General features: G+C 33.8%; 1 protein-coding gene across 1 annotated transcript; it reads left to right on the plus strand.

Moving 5' to 3' along the window:
* Positions 1-6663: 6663 nt before the first annotated feature.
* On the plus strand, positions 6664-19327 carry LOC128215380 (receptor-type tyrosine-protein phosphatase alpha-like). Its single transcript, XM_052922068.1, has 7 exons — positions 6664-6808; positions 8172-8332; positions 13632-13778; positions 14008-14136; positions 14384-14529; positions 15190-15325; positions 19292-19327. Exons 1-7 carry the CDS (start codon positions 6664-6666, stop codon positions 19325-19327), a joined length of 900 nt encoding a protein of 299 aa, XP_052778028.1.
* Positions 19328-21220: the final 1893 nt, after the last annotated feature.

Here is a 21220-nt window from a genome sequence, read left to right on the forward strand (position 1 = left end):
TTTATTTTATCAGGTGAACGGTTCACTGTCTGTTAACTGTTCTGTCAATGGGACACTTCAATGGCAACAAGGCAACCCACCTGACCTACGTATGTAAAATTTTATTCCTTGTAACATTACTATGAATGTTAACTTAGTGTATATCGTTAAGCTTACAGGCATGGATAAAATTAAAGTCACACAAGTAGATTTGTTATTGATTAACGTGATGGACACTAAATGAATTTCAATGATATTTTGTAATCGTATTACAACATTGAAATTAAGTTCAAGTTCAAAGTTTATTGGCAAAGATCGGCATAAAAATGCCATCTTCATTAAACACATAGTCATGGTGATAATATACACAAATAGAAACACACAAAGATTCAGTAGTACAGTACAAATCATATTACCAAAAAAGACACAAAAAACATTAAGCAAAAAAACAACAAAAACATAATAATAAGCCAATTGATTTGTACTTAATTATTTCAGTAAAGTTCAGAAACAGTTAAGGTTTCAGGGTAGATTTTCTTAATTCCAAAATATTTTACAATATTAAGTAACTTACTAGTTGATTTGTTTAGTAAAACAGATTTTAACATATTTATAGAAGGCCAGGAGGTGTTGCCTAAGTAAGTTTGTCTCAATCTATTGTATAGTGTACAACATAACATAAAATGATACTCGTCTTCTATCATATTTGAAGAACAACATTTACATTTTCTGTCAGCTCTGGCAGTACCAATATATCTACCAGTGTTAATTTCAAGATTATGTGCTGATAATCTAAAACACGTCATATATTTTCTTAGTCTATCATTTTTAATTTGTACAAGATAATTTTCAAAAGAAAAGTTTTCTTTAAGTTTACAATACAATGAAAGTTTTGGCATACTATTTATAGAAGCATTACATTCTTGAATAAACTGATCACGAATTCTACATTTAAGTAAAGGAAGATAATTTATGTTTACATCAAAGTTTAGTCTTATATCCATAAAACCAAGATGATCAATAATGGAATTTATTCTCTTTGCCCAAGAAGAATTATTTATATTAGCATTCAAATCATTATATATCATATTTCTTTACTTTTAACCAAAATCTAACAGATCGTTCCTTGCATAAAATGGATAAAGGAAATCTGCCAAGCTCACCATATACAGCAGCGTTAGGGGTTTGTTGCTTTACACCTAAAATATACTTAAAAAATATAATGTGTAGCTTGTCAACTTCCTTAGTTATATACCCCCATACCTCTGAACCGTACAGTAAAAATTGGAAGAACCATAGCGTCAAACAAAGACAATTTGGTTTTAACATCGAGGTGAACTTTGTCAAACAATGACAAGAGACTATGGTAGGCATTTAGAGCTTGATCATTTAGCATTTTTACTGCATGTGACATCTTGCCTGTATAATGAAAGTTAACACCTAAATAAGTAAAGTTATCTACTATATTTACCAATTCATTGTTAATATAGAATTGTACATTTCTAGCTTGCTTCCGTTTTTCAAAAACACAAATTTTAGTTTTATTTACATTGATTTTTAAACCCCATTTAACAGAATAATGGTAAATAGCATCCATCTGGGCTTGTAAACTTGCTGGATATGAGGTTAATAATACAATATCATCAGCGAATAAAATCATATACATTGATAAAAGTTCTAAATCCTTAATAGTAAATGCTTAAAAATTTAAATTCTCAAAGATATCATTTATAAACAATATAAATAAAAGAGGAGAAAGAGGTTCTCCTTGTTTCAGACCGACTGTTACGTCGAAAAATTGGGAAAATTCCAAATCGCCAGCAGAGCATAGTTTAACACATGACTGTACGTCATTATACATACAGTTGATCATGTTGGTCATTTTACAGCTAATTCCTGTTTGAATTAACTTGATCCATAACGCATCTCTATTTATCGTATCAAAGGCTCTCTGGTAATCAATAAATACACACCAAAGCATTGACTTGTTGTTTAATACATTTTGGATAATAGCGTGTAAAAGAAAAATGGCATCGACTGTAGAATGCTTATCACGAAAACCAAACTGGCAATCACTAAACTTATTGTTCAGTTCACACCAACTATTTATTCTACGAGGGTTGATCCAGAATTACGTGGACATTTTTAATAGTTCAATTATCGTAGCACATAGAACATAGAAAATTCACATACAATACATATAACATATCAGGTATACTCCCTAAAATTTTAAGAACAATACATACAATTTTCGCTGAATTACAATACATTTACGACATATGATTGAAGCCGACCGGCGCAGTCCAATAACGTCAATGACGTTGCGCTCATACAGCGTCACATTTTTTCAAAGTATTTTCCACCAACTCTGACACACTTTTAATGGCGCGTAATCCACTGCGTATAAACACTTGAAAACCACTCTTTAGAAAACGTGGATATTGCATTATGCACATTAACTTGCAGTTCGTGGAGTGAATGAAAACCATGTCCTCTAAGCTGCCTCTTTATTTCTGGAAATACCGCAAAATCCATTGGTGCAAGATCTGGCGGATGCGCGACGGTCTCCAGGTCTAAGAGGCTGAGCTCAAGGCGGGTGGATGCAGCAGTGTGTGCTGGGGCATTGTCCATGTGCAGTAAAAACTGATCCAAGTTTACACCCGGCCTCTTTTTGCGATCGCATGTGCCAGTTCTCTGCGAATAACCTTTGGATTATAAAGAAATAACATAATAAAAACGATTGCGTTTTTGCATTATATCATTTCAATTTTACTTGCAACTAATAATAATAATAATAATAATAAAAAAAATAATAATAATAATAATAATGATAATAATAATAATAATAATAATAATAATAATAATAATAATAATAACAATAATAATGATACCTTCGCAAAGTATTCTGCATTGACCGTTTGACCCTTTGGTACAACGTGGCTGAGAAGCATTCCCTGTCTATCCATGAACATGATGAACATGTACTTGGCTCCAGACTTGTTTACTCTGGCTTTTTCCGGAGGTGGTGAAGAGGCTCTCTTCCAAACAGAGGATTGTTGCTTTGTCTCCGGATCGTAAAACCATAACCAGGTTTCATCGGTAGTAATGATCCGGTTCATAAATTGTTCACCTTCCCGTGCATATCTTCGCAGAAATGCCTTTGAGTCACGCACACGTTTTCCTCTCTCGTCCTCATGTAACAATCGAGGGACCCATCTCGCACAAACTTTTCTCATGCCTAAATCGTCCGTTAAAATCCTTTGGACACTTCCGTACCCCGCACCGACACCTCACGGACAGTCAAGCGGCGATCTCCTTCGATGACGTTTTTCACCGACGTCACTAACGTCGTACCCCTCGTTTTCTTCCGTCCTCTTCCCTTATTGTCGTCTAAGGAATCTCGCCCTTCCCTATAGCGTTGGTGCCAGTTGAAGATTAATGAACGGCACACGGGCTGTTTCATTTTCGCCTCGGTTATCATTTTCATTGTCTGTGTCGGTGTTTTTCCCAATCCAACGCAAAACTTTATCACCGCTCACGCTTCTACAAAGTCTGATGACGCCATATTGTATCCAAGACTGTGCTTGTAATCAGATAAAAAAACGACTTTTAAACGGAAATGACGTCAGAAATTTTAACAGTATGTTCGTTTGACGTCAGCGTTATATGTAACGTAAATTGGCGGAATTTCCCAGACAAACGTGGAAGAAAAACATGTTGAGATAGAAAGATAAAAAATGTTGTAAACGTAAATTTTATACCGTGCGCCGACTGTGCGTTCCCATTATTTTGAAAGCCGTAATTTTTCAATATATATTTAATTTACAGACCTTAAATTCTTTTTGTCTGTGCAGAACACTTTGAATTATATTCCTCAAAATTAAAGAAAATATTTTAGAAGTAACATTAACTAATGTAATACCTCTGTAATTAGCAGGATCCGATTAATCCCCCATCTTGAGTATTGGGACAATAGCTCCCTTAGACCAAGATTTAGGGTAAACACAATTGTCATATATATAATTAAAGATGGTGCATAAATATGGTGAAATAAAATCATTCGCATCTATGAAAAAGTCCGCTACATTATTATCGTAGTCACATGACTTGTAACGGGACATCAGTTTTATAGTTTTACTAAATAATCTCCTCAATGGTAATAGCGCAGTCGAGTTGATCAATATTCAGAGTATCGTTTCTAACGTAATCGTGATCATCCCTATTAAATTGCCCTTCGGTACAATTTGATACTTTAGAAAAATGTTTTAAAAAGTCATCAGCATCAACAGAATTATTGCTGCTTGAGGTACTTATTTGAGACAACTTTGATTTTTACTGGCTATAAAACAATCCTCTAGATTTTCTCTTAGCTGCAGCAAAATTACGTCGTGCAGTAAGAAATGCAATCTTATTCATATCACTGTTATTAAAAGACAATACTCGCTTGGCTTTTAAAAATAAATCCTTGCTCTTTTTACAATTTTTATCAAACCAAGGACATTTGTATCGGGATTTTGAAGCCTTCGTAACATATGTTTTACCAAAGCATTTAAACGATATATCGTAAACAGTATTTGAAAATGTTTCCATACATTCATCAAGAGACATATTACCAGACAACAAATTAGTATTAATTTCATTAAATAACTCGGAATTTTTATGTAAATTCTCATAAAATATGTCCCTTTGTTCTGTATTCCAAACTACTTTATTTTTGTGCACATAACTATTATTAATCAACGTATTATAAATATTTATACTAAACGTCATCGGGCAATGATCCGATAACTCGGACAGGTCTAAAACATGCATAATAGTAACTGAGTTATAACAGTCATGATTACAAATTAGATAGTCAACCGTGCTGGCAACAGGGTTATTTCTATAAACACCATGGTACGTATATTTTCCCTCCTCTAATCGCCCATTTAAAATGCATAAATTGTTCTCTTTACAGAGAGTTAATAATTTTAAACCAAAGGCATTGCACTGTTTATCGAAGTTTTTACGTACAGGTTAACTATTTACTAATGAATCTAATTCAGGCATGTTGACATAACGGTCCAGGTGTATCTCTGGGATATAGTCCAGCTGATCACCAGACCGAGAATTTAGGTCACCGGTCAAGTAAACATTCCCACGGTCACTGTATTTACGAATGTCAGAGGACAATTGTTCAAAAAAGTCAAACTGAAATAAAATTGAGTTTGGATTTCTGTAATCTTTGGAATCATGCGGGGGTATATAGCAGACACAATAATAGGAATCTTTTAAAGAGTTAGTAAATTCATTTTGTTAACTTAAACCATATATATCCTTTATCATTATTCTCAATCAAGTGTATATGGCTTGAGTAGCACTTTTTAAAATACACAATAATGCCCCCGCTTGAACGTTTAGCTTTGCTATTAATGATTGGGCGCGGACAATTGAAATATTCATATCCCTCAATGTTAATATTGGATGTTTTACTACTCCATGATTCAGTTAATAACAGAATATCAAAATCAGATACAAAGTTTAAAAAATCAGGGTCATCAAGTTTAGAGCGAATACCCTGGACATTCCATACGAGAAAGGTTAACTGTTTCCAATCACAATCCTAGTTATAACCAGAAGTGTTCACAGTGTTTATGGTATAGATCTTGTTATTAATGTATAGTTTATCATACGACAGGTATGCTGTCTTGCCGTCCTTTTTGGCATTGATCATAGCGGGAATAAGCTGCTTTCGGCGCTCCTAAATGACTGGCGGAAACTGCTCACTACACCGGATTCTGTTTGCATCCTGGGATCCATGGCCATCAGTCGTCGGTTGCTCGGCATGTTCCCAGAATTTCTGCTTGATTAGCAACTTGTCTGGAAAATGATTAAACATTGCTACGATCGGGCGTTTCTTTGAAGGCTCATATCTTCCAATGCGATGTACCCGCTCGAATTTGATTGAGTCCTGGAAATTTTTAATTTTAAGAACATCCCGGAAATGATTATAAAGAATTTTTGAACAATCCTCGTTTTTCCGATCATCAGGTGAACTTTTCTCAGAAAAATCGAAAAATAACAAATTGTTTCGCATTGATCGGGATTTCAAGTCAGTAATGTCCTCCTGTACCGATTTAACTTTTGCCAGGTCCTTTTCAAGTCTAGCTATTTTATCTCGTTCGGCCTTTAGGGTGTTATCACTGGCAGATTGCTTTTTGGCTATATCGTCAACACTTGACTCAAATGCACGTGTCGCTTTCAGCTCGAGTAATCGTTTATTGACATCGTGGGAAGCTGTTTCAAGAGACACGACACGGCGGTTCATTCCAGAAAGTTTGGATGAAACATCCGACAGCTGCTTTTCAATGACATCAAGTCTCACAAGACGTTTATCCATTGAATTTAGTTTGTCTAGGATTTGTTGCTGAAACGCGTCATGTGGTTGACAATACTGGGGGACGGGGGTAGCGTAGCTGGTGTGTAGAAGGCACCCGTCGGGGTTTGATAAGCGTTCATATTGCTCATGTTGGACATATTCATAGGTTGAACATACTGCTGCGGACCGGGTGTTGCGATGCTGTGATATGTAACAGGCTGATCGTGTGGGGACGGGACACTTGATTGACTTGAACTTGATTGAAATTAAGACACATTTCTATTTCAGGAAAAATATGCATCTTACCAAAAACGATTCCAAACGGGATGGTGAATCATTCCTGTATAGCTGACGATAAGTGCGAACAGGGGACAACTTTACGAATTGAATGTGATGACGATTTCTCAACATTGAACATTCTTGTCGAATGTCTTCCTTCACACACGTGGAATGCAGATATGATTTGTGAAAGTAAGAATATTTTATGATTTTTTGTATCTACAGTAGACTGAAATAATTTAAGGGTGTTAGAATATATGCAAAACTAAAATAATCAGAATGGCGTTCGATGATAACGCGTTCTCCTTCTGGAGGTTGTGGAAGGCGCCCGAAAAGAACGTTTGCATCTTCACCTTCGCGCTGTCACATGACAGTTGCTCCCTCGAACATTTTCTTCTCCCATTTCAAAGAATTAATTATTATTTCAGAATTGTCTACCTACGAAACCCGAACAGTTGCAATTGCTAGCGCGGCTAGTGTGTGCTCTCTGCTTTTTATTGCGTGTGCTATATTATTTGCGGTTTTCCTGCATCGAAAGCAAGTATCATAACATTTTGTCGCATACCTTTTAAATTATGTAATTATGGTGAGTCGTACATCATTGTTATTATTAACTGGATTATACTAAACACAACAACCACATTTTCAATAATTAGACCGACATGTATTGCTTTGGAAATAATTGTAATTCTAAAATTTAACACACACACACACACACGCACACACGCACGCACACACGCACGCACGCACGCACGCACACACACACACACACACACACACACACACGCACGCACACAAGCACGCACGCACGCACTCGCATACGCGCGAACACACACGCACACACACATGTAAATATTTTTCTCCACCATCGATGTTTATTATAAGGACCACTATAAACATATTGTTATAAGTACAATCATTCTATGCTTGTTTTAATTTCAGTCTGGACAGCTCAAAGAATATGTTTCGGCGCGCTATATCAGAATGTTGTTTTTGTATGACTGCATCATACCTTTGAGGATTTATTACTGCTGCTCCGGCAAGATTTACTTGTCAGCCATGATTGTTCCTGGTCGTTCAGTACTCGAAGTGAATTTTTAAGTTTGTATGACTGGTCTTACTCTTTAATTTTATTCAATTAGTCTGGCTCCTTGAGGGCATTTCATGTTTTAATTTGCTTAACGTGTGAGGTTACGTGTCCCCCGACCCAATGATCTGTTTTGTTGGCCGTTCCAAGGCGGCATCTCGAAAAAATAGTTTTTGATCGCGATGATAATGATATTCATTCTATTATTTGAAAGTTCTTCTTTTGAAGGAAACGACAGGAACACCCAGAAAACATATATACACCGTATACACCCATGGATGAATTAAACTTGTATTCTGAAATTGACAAAATTGGAAATGTAGTTGAAACAAAAGGTGACAAATGTTGTTGTTTTCTATCAAAATTATTTTTGAAATTGCGGTAGTAGTCATTGACTGATTTATTTTGGTTGATATTTGGCATCTGTGACTTAAGACAACACTGATTATTCGTTTGCGACAAATACAGATCACATCGAAGGAACACCGGATGAAGAGACCGGCTTTGAGAAGGCATATTACAACTTTGCCGATCGTGTGAAACTCCCAGAAAATGCCATAAAAGTAGAAGATTTGTATGATATACTGTTCTCACCCGAATCCAAGGAAACTATGAAAAATCAGTTTAAGGTATAAGTATCATTTTATTTTGGATGAGATGTATTTGGCCACCTGATCTTTTATAATAAATAATAATAATAATAATAATAATAATAAACATAATAATAATAATAATAATAATAATAATAATAATAATAATTGCACAATTGATCGTCATACATTGGAAAGGAATCAATATTTCTGTGTGGAGCTATTAAGTTGGAAAAACGATAAATTATTTTGAAGACCTTTCCCAACGGACTGACAGAAGAATATCAGGTAGCCATGAAACTTCAAAACGGACCAAAAGCAAAAAACAGATACAAAAATATTTATCCATGTAAGTATTGCGCAACAGAAGTGAACGCTTGAAGTTTAAAAATTGTTATGTTAGTGTACACGCAATATTAATTGAGTCCAGATATCTGTAGTCTTTAAGGAAGGGACACTGCAAACCATGCGGCACTTTGGCTTCTTCACTAGCAGTGGACTGTGTCATGTATAGGACAGTGTTTGGCAAAATCAACTTTATACATTAAACAATGGTTGTATAAGTTAATGCTACTTGCCTTGTTCGTTTTCTGTACATGACGGTGTGATCTTTTGGTCAGAACACCACTGATAACTTTTCGTTTATATCACGTGCAAAGCTATCCGCATTAAAGCCAAAGTAAAACAAATGAGACTCATGTATAAGCCAAGTAACCAAACCTTATCAGAGACATGATAACTCTAAATATTATTTCAACTAGTTAATTACATCAGAGCTCAAAAATAACTTTTGCTTATTTGTCTTACACGACTACTGCTTATTTTACAGATGATAAAACAAGAGTAGTCTTGCAGAATTATGGGAACCATATTAACGATTACATCAACGCAAACTACATACACGTAAATATAGTATACTTTCCTTTTGGTTATACGTATATTAATCATTATCGAACCAAATTTATATTGCAGTCCAATGTTCTTGCTTTAATGCATTAAATGTGTTAGATATCAACATATCGGGATATAATCTTAACAATTTAAATTTATTTAATCTACTTGAAAAAAATACTATGTTTATAGCCAAATGTTTTGTCTGTAATCATTGTATTAAGCATTCCAATGACAGGAATTAAACATAACAAGTTCTTTCATGTGATAAAAGTATCCGATACACAAACATGTGAAGTTTGAATTCCACGTCCGATTTCAGTTCAAATAAAGAACAAAATATATTAACTACAATGGCATTACGTATACTGTTGTTCTAGTCATGTATCTTACATTCAAATTATCAGCGAGCAGTTTACCAGGCATCCACATTTAGCATTATGGTTAAGGGTGCTTTCCAAGAATTCGCTTGTATGTGGGTCAAAAACAAATGCTTGAATATATGACTTATTTCACTGACCGGCTGATCGATTTCAAAGTATTATCATTGTTTGGTTGTTAAGATTCATAGTTTTCCAAATACATTTTTACGGAGTGTTTGAATGCAACAAAATGGATAAGTAAATTAGTGGAGTTTTCTTATGAAATCGCAAAACGGTATTTAATTATTAATGGTTTGTATTTATCAGAAAAGTACTTTACCAAACCAAATACATATATAACGCTCATTTGGTCAACACATACCCGGTCCAGAGCAGCAATATGGTCTACTGTTTTAGTAGATAGAGCTTTCAAATTGATAGTTTAGGTAAGTAGAGTTTTGCCAGGCAAACAAAGCAAGAGACGTAAAATTGTTCAAAGTTAATAGTTAAGATTTGTCCTTAGATCTTCAAATTTTTATTTTGCCTTTCCTAAAGCACGGATACGTAGTCTGGGGCTTCTGAAATATTGAGTTGTTGGCGCATCAACACTGTTATATCTTGCCCAGAAAAAAATAACATTAGAATGAGTACTTCATGTTATATGCACTATTTTAGAAATAGCTGTGTTCTGTTTGCAGGGATATTATCAAATGAGAGCGTATATTGCATCTCAAGGTAATTAAACGTTGTCATAACTATGGAAATAACGAAATGGAATAATAACAAACTAGCAATAACATTTTTTTCTTTACATTATTACTATCAAAACATACACTGTAGTAGAAAATATATATCCGTGTATAATTTGGCAAATCACAAAGAAATCAAACGACAGCATGTTAGAATTTAACAATATTGGTATGTACATTAATTACCCACAATAGAATTGTATCCAAATTTCAAGGGCCTACGAAAGATATACTGGTAGATTTCTGGAGAATGGTTTGGCAACTAAGAGTTGGCAAGGTGGTTATGTTGACTAATCTTTTGGAGGATGAAAAGGTCGGTAGACATTCTTTACCTGGCAAATTGTAAACTCAGATATACGAGCATGTTTGTTTACAATAAGTCATAATAATTGAAAAGGGCACCTACAGATCAAGCTTATCATAAAATTAACGGACAGGTACTTTTCGAATACCACACATATTTCAATCACTTCTCGGGGTTATTCATAATTGAATATGCAAATTGAAACACTGTGTCGATAATGAAGATCTAACTATGATTTGTTTTAGATGAAGTGCATAAAAATCATTTCAGTAAGATAGTAATCCTTCTTAATAGTGAATATTTTGAGATATATTGCAGTCATATTTTTATAATTATATTTTTTGTTTGCAATTGTACGAAGAAGAACTGTTCGGTAAAAGAAGTTCTGCAACATATAGATTTCCACAAATAAACAAGGCAACCACACTATGATGATACAAGTTTGTAAAGTGTTAAAATGTTTATTAACTGCTGAATTTATGCATATGGAATCACTCAATAGGCAGGAGAGAAAAAAAGACAGCTAGTCCATATTCATTTTACTGCCTGGCCGGATAAACGTGTCCCTAAGTATGCTTCGTCGCTTGTTCATTTTCGACATAAAGTGGAAACCACTGCTGTGAAAGAGAATGGACCCGTTATTGTTCATTGCAGGTGGGTATGGCTGTATTTAAACGTTGTGTTAGATGTTAATGGACCTAATAGTATAGCATAAGTAATAATAGATGATACAATATGATGATACAATATATGCCTACAATATAAATCATCAGTCTAGTTTGGAAAGCTTTACTACCATTGTATATGTTAATGAGTTGACGAGTAGCGAGCCCGTTTGTTCCAAATGAACAACATCATTCCCCTTTAGAAGAACATCATATACATTTTCTTTTCTTATTTCGTTTTGTCATTTAAACACAATAAAGACCTGATATATAAACAGTATTAAATCATATCTGAATTTGCAGCCATTTAACACCAGAACGTTTTAACAGTAGAATACAACGTTACTGAATCATGTCTTATATAGATTAGTCGCTGATTCATGGTAGTACCTTATGTTGGATGCTGCTTATGTATTGAATTTGAATCAAAACTTATTAAGAAACAATAAAGCCGTCTTATTTTGCCTATATTGGAAAAACAAATACTGACTGTGAATCACTAATGACGTCATTTCAGGGGTGCAAATTTCGTGAAATGCCATGCAGACGCTAAATGGTATGTCTACGTTAAACATTATAAACATTGCAATAAGATATGGAATATCGAAGAAGGCATATGATAAAAAAATCAAGATTGATGGAGAACACTTTCCTTAAAACCTGTATCACGTATTGTTTGTTGTATAAACATGCATCCGTCTCGATAGGTGTGCAGTCTAAACGAATACGTATAACATCATCGAGCTCAACGTGATACAGGACGTCAGAAAAGCGCACTATCATATCCTATAAATATTGAAGTACTAGAGCTATAAAGGTTCAAAACAAGCGTATACTTGACACCACTTTTCAGCATAAAAAAATAGAACAATACTGTGTTTTGATATTGTTTAGTACTGGTGTGGGGAGGACGGGGACATTCATTGCTCTGAATGTTCTGACAGAGCAAGCCTTATCGATGGGATATGTTGATCCTGTGGGATGTGTTAATACACTGAGAAGACAGAGAGTCGACATGATTCAAACACCGGTGTGAATATAACATACTTTAAGAATGTTGCATAGAGCAGAGAAGCCACACTGAAAATGTAGAATCTACGAGTGATCTTAATCTAAGAAGACAAACCTGAATATTTTCATTGGCTTGCTTCTTAATTTAACTAAATCATAGAGGCCTGATTAAGGGTTACGATTGTTGACATAAAAAACGGTCTTGATTACGTAAATGGTTTATATAGAAGAAAACTGTTATATTTCACATGCGCTTGAAGGATTATACTTTACATATACATACGCTATATTTTCATTGAACTACGAAAGGGAACACCCCTGTTTTTGTTGTTTCTAAGAACACGACAATATCAAAAACGCCTTTTAGACATACCAAATGTGATGTTTCTTAGAATATCTTAATTTTGTTTTCGTATATTCGAAACTAACAATTTAAATTCGCAATATAATTTCGTTAAGGATCAGTATATATTTCTGCACATGACACTGGAGACATTGATGCAATCTACATCGGCTCTATCTGCGTCGCAGTTTCTGGCATCTTATAAAGAACTTATGGCCTTCGATAATGACCATAGGAGACGGAAGATTGATGTTAAGTTCTCTGTGAGTAAAACATGTCAATTTGTTCTACGGATATTCGTAAGTATAAGATAAATATTATGAAATGTAATACTTACCTACTAATGTTTTCTTTCTTGTTTACTTTACTAAAGCATTGATAATAGTACAGCTTTATATTGCATTGCACTTTAACAGAGGATGGAGAAAATGTTTCCCGTGGCTGATGAATGTAAATACGTGAGTGCAAAAGAAGTGAGGAACAGGAACAAGAATCGGTATACAAACATTCTCCCAGGTAATTATGTACATATGTGATGTGTTCTGCTTACTTTACTGAACACATATATGAAATGTGTTACACCTTAATTTCTTAATTCAAAAGCTTATTCACGTTTTACTTAAAATTAATTGTTTTATAGTAGCGGACCACATGCCGTATCTGACTCCCTCTGGAAAGAGGTCTGAACCTGATTACATCAACGCTGTATTCTTACCAGTACGCTGCATTGCTTTTAACAAAAAAGAAAGAAATGTTATCTGATCACATAATGCTTTCGCTTTGTTGGTTGAAGACATGCGTACACTCAAACACAAGTGTTTTGATGCGTTTTGTGAGTTAATAGAAAATCTTGTTCCTTGAATTCGTGCTTTTTCAACATTTGTATTGTTTGAAACAAATATAAACGGATGTTAAATTACGATTTTCTTATACATGCTTTTATATTTCACATTCAATGAGAAGATTTTATCAGACGTTGTTAAAAGTAAAGCTAATAAAGCTATGTATTTCAGAATAACAAGAAGAAGGGGGCGTTCATCATCACCAAGACACCTCTCAAAGTGACTAAAAACGACTTCATGAGGATGGTGGTTGAACACGATGTCCATACCATCGTCATGATGAACAACATGAGTGAAATGAAGTTGAAGTCAATCGGCGTAAGCCAAACAATATTCATTTATCCAGTACCACTGTACACACGCATTATGATTGAAGATGTAGATGTGACTTACAAACATATCTGACTTACCTTACGAAAAGTGTATTGATGCCTTTTGATTTGAGTTAATCTAAAGCAAGATCGCAGTGTTAACAATTGAGATTGTTAACATTTTACGTACACACCCCTAACTTAATTCGATTTCAATTATTTACTGTCGAATGTAGGAAGACGAAATATACTGGCCTGAAAATGAGGACCACACGTTAATTCAGAACATGACGATTGGCAAGACAGGCGAGGAATGTGAAGGAGGATTAAGAAAGATAACGCTTGACTTGAATCGGTTTGGAAAGGTGATTTGTTTTTAAATGATTATTTGCTTTTTTATGTAAACCTCCTCCTCCTCCTCCTCCTCCTCATCATCATCATCATCGGCTTCGACATCAGCACCGGAAACAGCATTATTTATACAACTTAAATATCCAATAAAATACAAATATCTTAACTAAAGAGATAACGAATAAAGTGGAGGAAAGAAAGGAGATGGTGATGAAGAAAAACAAACACGAATACAATAAGGAAAATAATTACTTATTTCAGACACGGAAACTTCAGCTTATACAATTTGAAGGATGGCCTGATGATTCAGCGTTGCCATCTTCTCCTAAAGATATTATAAACCTCTTCGATGCAGTGCAGTATTGGCAACACCAATCAGGAAACAACCCTGTTCTCGTGCATTGCATGTAAGTGAAAGCGCTTTTTTACTCTTAAGTCTAACATCCAACAAGTTGAAACTCATTATCTATAAGGATATCCCAAAGCTATTTGTTTTTGTTATGAACATGTTTGTGTTGCTATAAGCAGGACGTTTTTATCGCGGTTTATCAGAAAACGTAAATATTTTAACCGATTAGTTATGTCACAAGTGACATTGACAACTTCCTGTTGAAATATGTATTTTAAAAGCGTTGAAAGTTGTTTTCGATTACTAAGGTTTTTGACAAGTACCACCTTTTATCGAGTATTGTTTACAGGGAAATTATCGGATCCAATGATAAATCAGTAAACATTATGCTAATAACATGTTGAAGTTTTTTTAATCCTACGTTTTATTTAACATGTTATGATAGCGTCGCGTCTGTTCCTGGTGGTTTTCAGTATGAAAGCAGGAGAGCAACGATGCAATTTCCAAAGAAGTACTGTTGGAAATGCGGTTTAAAAGAAGTCGTGTAAGCGTTTTTAGAGATACATACAATCTTGTTCTTATTTTTTAACATCACGAACGAAGATGATAGAAGCGGATATTTTAATGTTGCGTCAGCAGTCTTGGAGATAAAACAGTATAGACAAGATATATACTAACATTGTATAGATGATTTATTCTTACTTTGTAACACCCTCAGGAACGGAGCAGACAGAAGTGGCTTGTACTGTGTTGTATCAGCAGTCTTGGAGAGGATGAGGATTGAACAAGACGTTGCTATTACCCAGGTCATTAACGAAATGAGGAACTACAGGGAGCAGATTGTTCCTTCTCTGGTACGTATATATAAACATCAATCATTGCACTGTGTTAAATAATTGATGCCATTAATTGAACATTTATATTTGTTTCAAGCTGTGCTTTTGAAGTTTCCCTTGAATAAAACACAGGAATTAAAAAGATCATACATGTAGGTATAAAAAGCCAGTGTGATATACTTAAAGCAATAAAGTCAAATATTAAAAATGGTACATTTTTTCAGGACCAGTTTCAGTTTGTACATGAAGTAATCAAAGAATACATTCTACAAAATGAAACATATTCAAATTTCACCTGAGGTCCACGAGCTATGGAGAAATGTGATATTTATATGGCAACCATTGTTTTTTTATACGATTATATCTATATGTATCGATAATTAAGCACCATTTGTAAATGTGCTTTTATATAATTATTTCACACTCGATTGCTTTTATGAAAATGTCAAGTTGATGTACATTTGTATTATATTCTCAAACAGCGGTGAATACAGCTAAAGCGTAAAGAATGTTTCTTCGCCAAACCGTACTCTTAATTTGTCGTTGTCATCAAATTGCATTTTTCACAATATACGTATATTAAAGTGGCAACGTGTTTGCAAAGCGGGAAATACAAGTGTTCCCACTTAGGACCCCTCAAGTACCGGGACACCTGTGACCGTTGTTACAAATAATGGCTAAGAGCGTACTTGTATAGTTATTATTCAAAGCTATGCTTCGAAGTGTCTGAATTTGAAAGAACTTTCATATTTTACAACAATAATTTATCAGTGTTAAAATATCCTTGATATAAACTAAAACATTTTGGTTTGTTAAGTAAAATTTGCTACTTGCAAAAAGTGGTGTTCCTTAGAAGCAGACAATTGTGGCTATTCTTAAATGAGTTCGAAAACTCGCTTAATTATACACATCAGAAACAAGTCTAGTTTCATTACGTTCATATACTTATTCATTAATTAAATCTCATTTTTCGTGATAACGTGACTGCCTCCACCGGACATTTTCGCTAATAAGGTCTCAAATGTGTGTATCATGTAAAGGACTTAATTGATGTAAATCTCTATTATACGTGAATGTCTGTATTCGTTTATTAAAATACGCTTGAATAAATACTATCTTTCAATATTGTTTCGTTGGTATGCCACTTAAGTTAGGCATATGTCAAACTTATGTCTTTCCGTCCCTGAATAGTATGCCCCAGCCAAGATATTGGTTATATTTATTGAATATCAATACATATGATTACTTTAACCATAGATATAGGACGTCACATGTGTAAAACGTACAGGTAATTGGATATCTATGAAGATATATGAACCAATTCCGGAGCGGGGTTATATTGCTCGATGTCAGGAGATCATTGCATCTATTTTTGCATATTTCTAGAAAGACATGGTAAAACTTAAAAAATGACATTTCAAATTAAGTGATATCTTTTCCAAAGGTTATTCTCGTGAATATAATGTTTAAAGGATATACACTTTAGTAACTTCCCTTCCGATACTTGGTGAAAACGAAGTCATTTCGTGCGTTTACTGACGTTTAACAGAATTGTCCAAGACGTTCCGAACACCAGCAAAAACTAACAGACTCTATATCTACCTTTTTTCTGAACTCAATCGGTGAATAAACGAAAACAATAAGCACTTGTGTTTGCGTTTGTTATAAAGGTCTTAAAATAATTAATTCCTCTATAGAACTTTATTTTTCACGACTCAAGGTTTCATGAGTTACTTTGATATTTACGAGGTGAAATGAATATCGTATTGAATGACCTCGAATGTGATGTTAAACTTATAACAAACTGGTGATTTATAACTCTAAAACATAAAAGTCGCCATACTGTGCGCACTGTAAGACCATAAGTTTCCTAAATCATATTCCTCGAAATCTGTAACTGTGATGTATGTGGTTGGCCAAAGATGGGTTAACCAAGAGAATTATACTTTTCACTGTGATTGTTGTTATGATGATGATGATGATGATGATGATGATGATGATTATGATGACGACGATGACGATGCTGCTGATGATGTAACTGAGCTATATTAGAAGTAACCAATTACAATACAGTGGTTCTTGGAGATTTTGGTAAAATCGTAGTTTGTGAGGTGAATATTGTTTGAAAATAATATACACGTAATAGGTTAAGGGGTTTCATGAGTTAGTTTTAGAGGGGTTATGCGTAGGTACCGCAACCCTATCATCACATTCACATAATTGTCCATTATAATGACAAAACATTATATATTTATAAGTATTGAAGAAAGGAAAATAAATCGTGTATAACAACGGCCACACTATCTTTCAGCACCAACAACAATGCCGACAACTACCACCACTGCGGTACGATGCATTAATACAACCATTCTCACAACATCGCGTATTTCATAAACATAGAAATACCGCTTGTATGATAACAAAACAAAGCAATTGAGCAGGCCATACCAAGCACACGCCAAAAACTAAAACCGAGAAGAAACATTATTTTATATGCTACCACTTCAAGTAACCGTACTGCAACTACAAAAAAGGGAGAAAATAGCAATACTATGTTTTAAAACTATCATTACAAAGCCTACGGCAGCAATAACTTTTAGACAAAACAACAACATCATTGTCAACAATAACAACAGCATAAAATAATTAATATTTAATATATTTTTGATCACATATGTGTACAATGACTCTATAAAAATGAGTTATTTTCAAACAATTTCAAGACTTATACAGTTTTCAATTGATATAATTGCCCATACGTTAAAAATATGATTATGATGTATGTTGTACATCAAAAATGTCAAAGGACCTGTGACATATGTGTTTGAAATGTGTAACAAATAAGGTCCTTATTCTCCCACCTGTATAGATTGTGATCATATGTCTCTCACCTTTGTAAATAGTGATCTGGAAATTATGGTCCTAGTTAATTATTGCTCTTCTTTCGGTTCAAAAAATATAATTGTTTGTTAATTAACATCCATTTTATTGATGCATTTATGTTCCAAATAATAAATGTATAAAACATGTTTATTAAACGGAACATGAATGATTATGAACAGATTTCATTGGTCATTATTTCCTAAATGCACTATTTGAATGTTTTAACACGTAAACAAAACAAATGTGGATTAACAGTGGATAAAACGGTTTCCAAGTTTGCTCCCTCTCACTGTCAGAGATCAATTTGATTCGCTGAAGATGGAGGCGCACGCGTCGACGTCGTTGTTGAAATCTTAATAGATAAAATAATAACAAATTTATAATGTTGGAAAAAGTTTGGAAAATAGTATAACCTTTTCCCATAGAAACAGTAAGTCATTTCCTATATATATATATTTCATATTCTTATTTTTAGTGATAGTATCTTTTAGTGAAGTGAATATTTTTTGTATGTATATCCAAATGGCCTCATTTAACCTTTTTGACATTTTTAAACACCAGGAAATTTAACGCAATTACGATATTCAACAAAACAAAAGCATTTTCTAAATATATTGTTTATGGTTGCATACCACGTGACTTCCTTTATACAAATTTGTGTTTGCTTATGTCAGTTTGCAAAGGTCTGCTCGCACCAATTGGCGCATTATAGCTTCAACCCTCCGTGGCGTCATCACGTTTGTGACAGTTTAAATATTAGTGTCATTTGCATTGATTCTCATAATTGTGTTTGAATGCAATAAATGACACCAGATAGAAGTGCCAGCAATCAAATCCAGACATTGGAAGACTTGAAAAACAGAGCGTGATACAAGATCCGGGTGCGATAACCTAGCCCTTTGCGAAGAGACCTCTTTGTTTTTTAACGTGCTCGGTGTAGACCACCAATACACGGAATACAGGTTTCCTGGGTTGAATCAGTACTTAATGATAAAAACTATATGTAGTTTTATATTTAATTTAATGATATCCAATATTAATTGAAATACTTGCTTAAATAATTTTATTCAATGATACTGTTATTTTCATAAAATATTTCAGTTGAATGCTAAACTGTATTCAACTGAAGAAGAATGAGGTAATAAGACAATACTGGCAGATTCAAATGGTGAGTTTTCACTATACAACATTGATACGTTTTATGCGAAAATGCTTTAATCGTATTTATTTTGGAAACACGAGCTTAATTTTCTTTACATGAAATTTCATTCGAAAAATGTTCCGTATTTCTCAAGTTCTTTGTGAAAATTTTGTTTCCAAACATTTCTGTTTAAAACGCATCCTGTGGATATCGGGATTTAATCAGACATTATCTGAGACTTTATCATAGTTAAATACACACTTTGTTAACTCGTATCATTTAGTTTTAAGTGTCACTGGGCCTTTTAACACAAGCATTGTTTTAAACAAATTATAATGGTTGGCATTGCTAATCATTTTAAAAGTGAGGTTTTCAATTTTAAAGGGAAGTAACTACAACTGATTTTAAAATTAGTTCTTAAATTTGTTATTTTCCCTTTAAGGTTGGCGTTAAAATAATTTCACTGTTGCTTTTTCGCTGATAATCGTTTGTACTGAAATAGTATAACGTCATTCAGACTATTCCTTGTATGTTTGTTCTAAAAGTCATTTTAGTTTTATGAAGCCGCTTTTGTCTGTTTCAATTATGCACGGATGATGAACAAACTTTGGGACGTGACCACAAATGCAAACGCAGAGGGCATATTTGACAGGAATCACTCCGATAAAGGTATGTTTTTATCGTTTTTTCATTATATTCAAGAGTCTGTTACAAAAACATAGCGCAGAAAAGAATGCATTATTTTGTCTTTCGATTGGTATGCATGACTCCATGTACACATGCATGGTCTCTGAGAACACTTCGAATAATATTGTCCTGTGATGCAAACGTACCTATGTTAAAATGTAACGGATTAAAATAATTAACCATCAATTTCTTACACAAATGCCGTTCTCAACAAGGCCTGACTTAGTATTACAAGATAACCCATTATTCAAAAATGTGTCATTCCATATAATTATAAAACAAATAATTTAGAATTATTTTTCATCGACTTCAATTGCATCAGAAAACATTTAAATCATATTTGTGTGGTTTAGATCTATCAGAAAATGTCACGTCTGTCTCGTCTTTTAAGATTCGGTCATGTAACTTGTGTCCTTTTTGCAGTTATTTAATGAATTGCAGTTTTGCAGAATTGCAACGGGAAAAGATTCGAAGATGTAACTATTTAGACACATCAACTTAAATACTATTTTGTTTCCGAAACAATAAAATAATAGATCTTTACCAAATTTGCCGAGTAAATAATCCTTATTGACAGTATATGTTTTAATAACCTGCAATATTTGTAGAACAAACTCAATAACCTTTTCTGCTTAATTTGATCAACTGATCTTTTATTTCTTTTCAAACACATGACAAAAAACCAATTGACAAAATAGAACCAAATTTCAAATATTTTTCTGAATTATTTCTGCTGAAATTTGACAATTAAAGAAAAAAGATACTCAAAATAAAGTTTTTTAGTGAACGGATGAATGAAACTCTCCAATGACTATAATTACACAAACAAATCCATAACACTGCTATTTGTTTGATACAAGTTTAAGATTAGCTAAGATTAGGATATATTACAATTAATAAATGGTTACTGCGGCAATTGTATATTACCACAAATAGAAAAGATCTTTCCTGTATACATGTATTTGTATTGCTCATTTGAAGTGAGTTGCCATGTAATTTATGGTTATAGTATTGCTTTATGTAATAGGATCAAATTTTGAAAAAAAAATGTAAATAAAAACTATATTCTGTTGGACTATATATGCTTGCTGAGTAAAACAGCTAAGAAAATAACATGGAAAGAGTTTCCTTTAACCCGTTTTTACAAACCTTCAAATACACCAATATTTTGTAATAATTGGTTCGCAGCACTAAACTTATGA

Source organism: Mya arenaria, chromosome 13 (assembly GCF_026914265.1).
Source record: "Mya arenaria isolate MELC-2E11 chromosome 13, ASM2691426v1".
Taxonomy (NCBI): Eukaryota; Metazoa; Mollusca; class Bivalvia; order Myida; family Myidae; genus Mya; species Mya arenaria.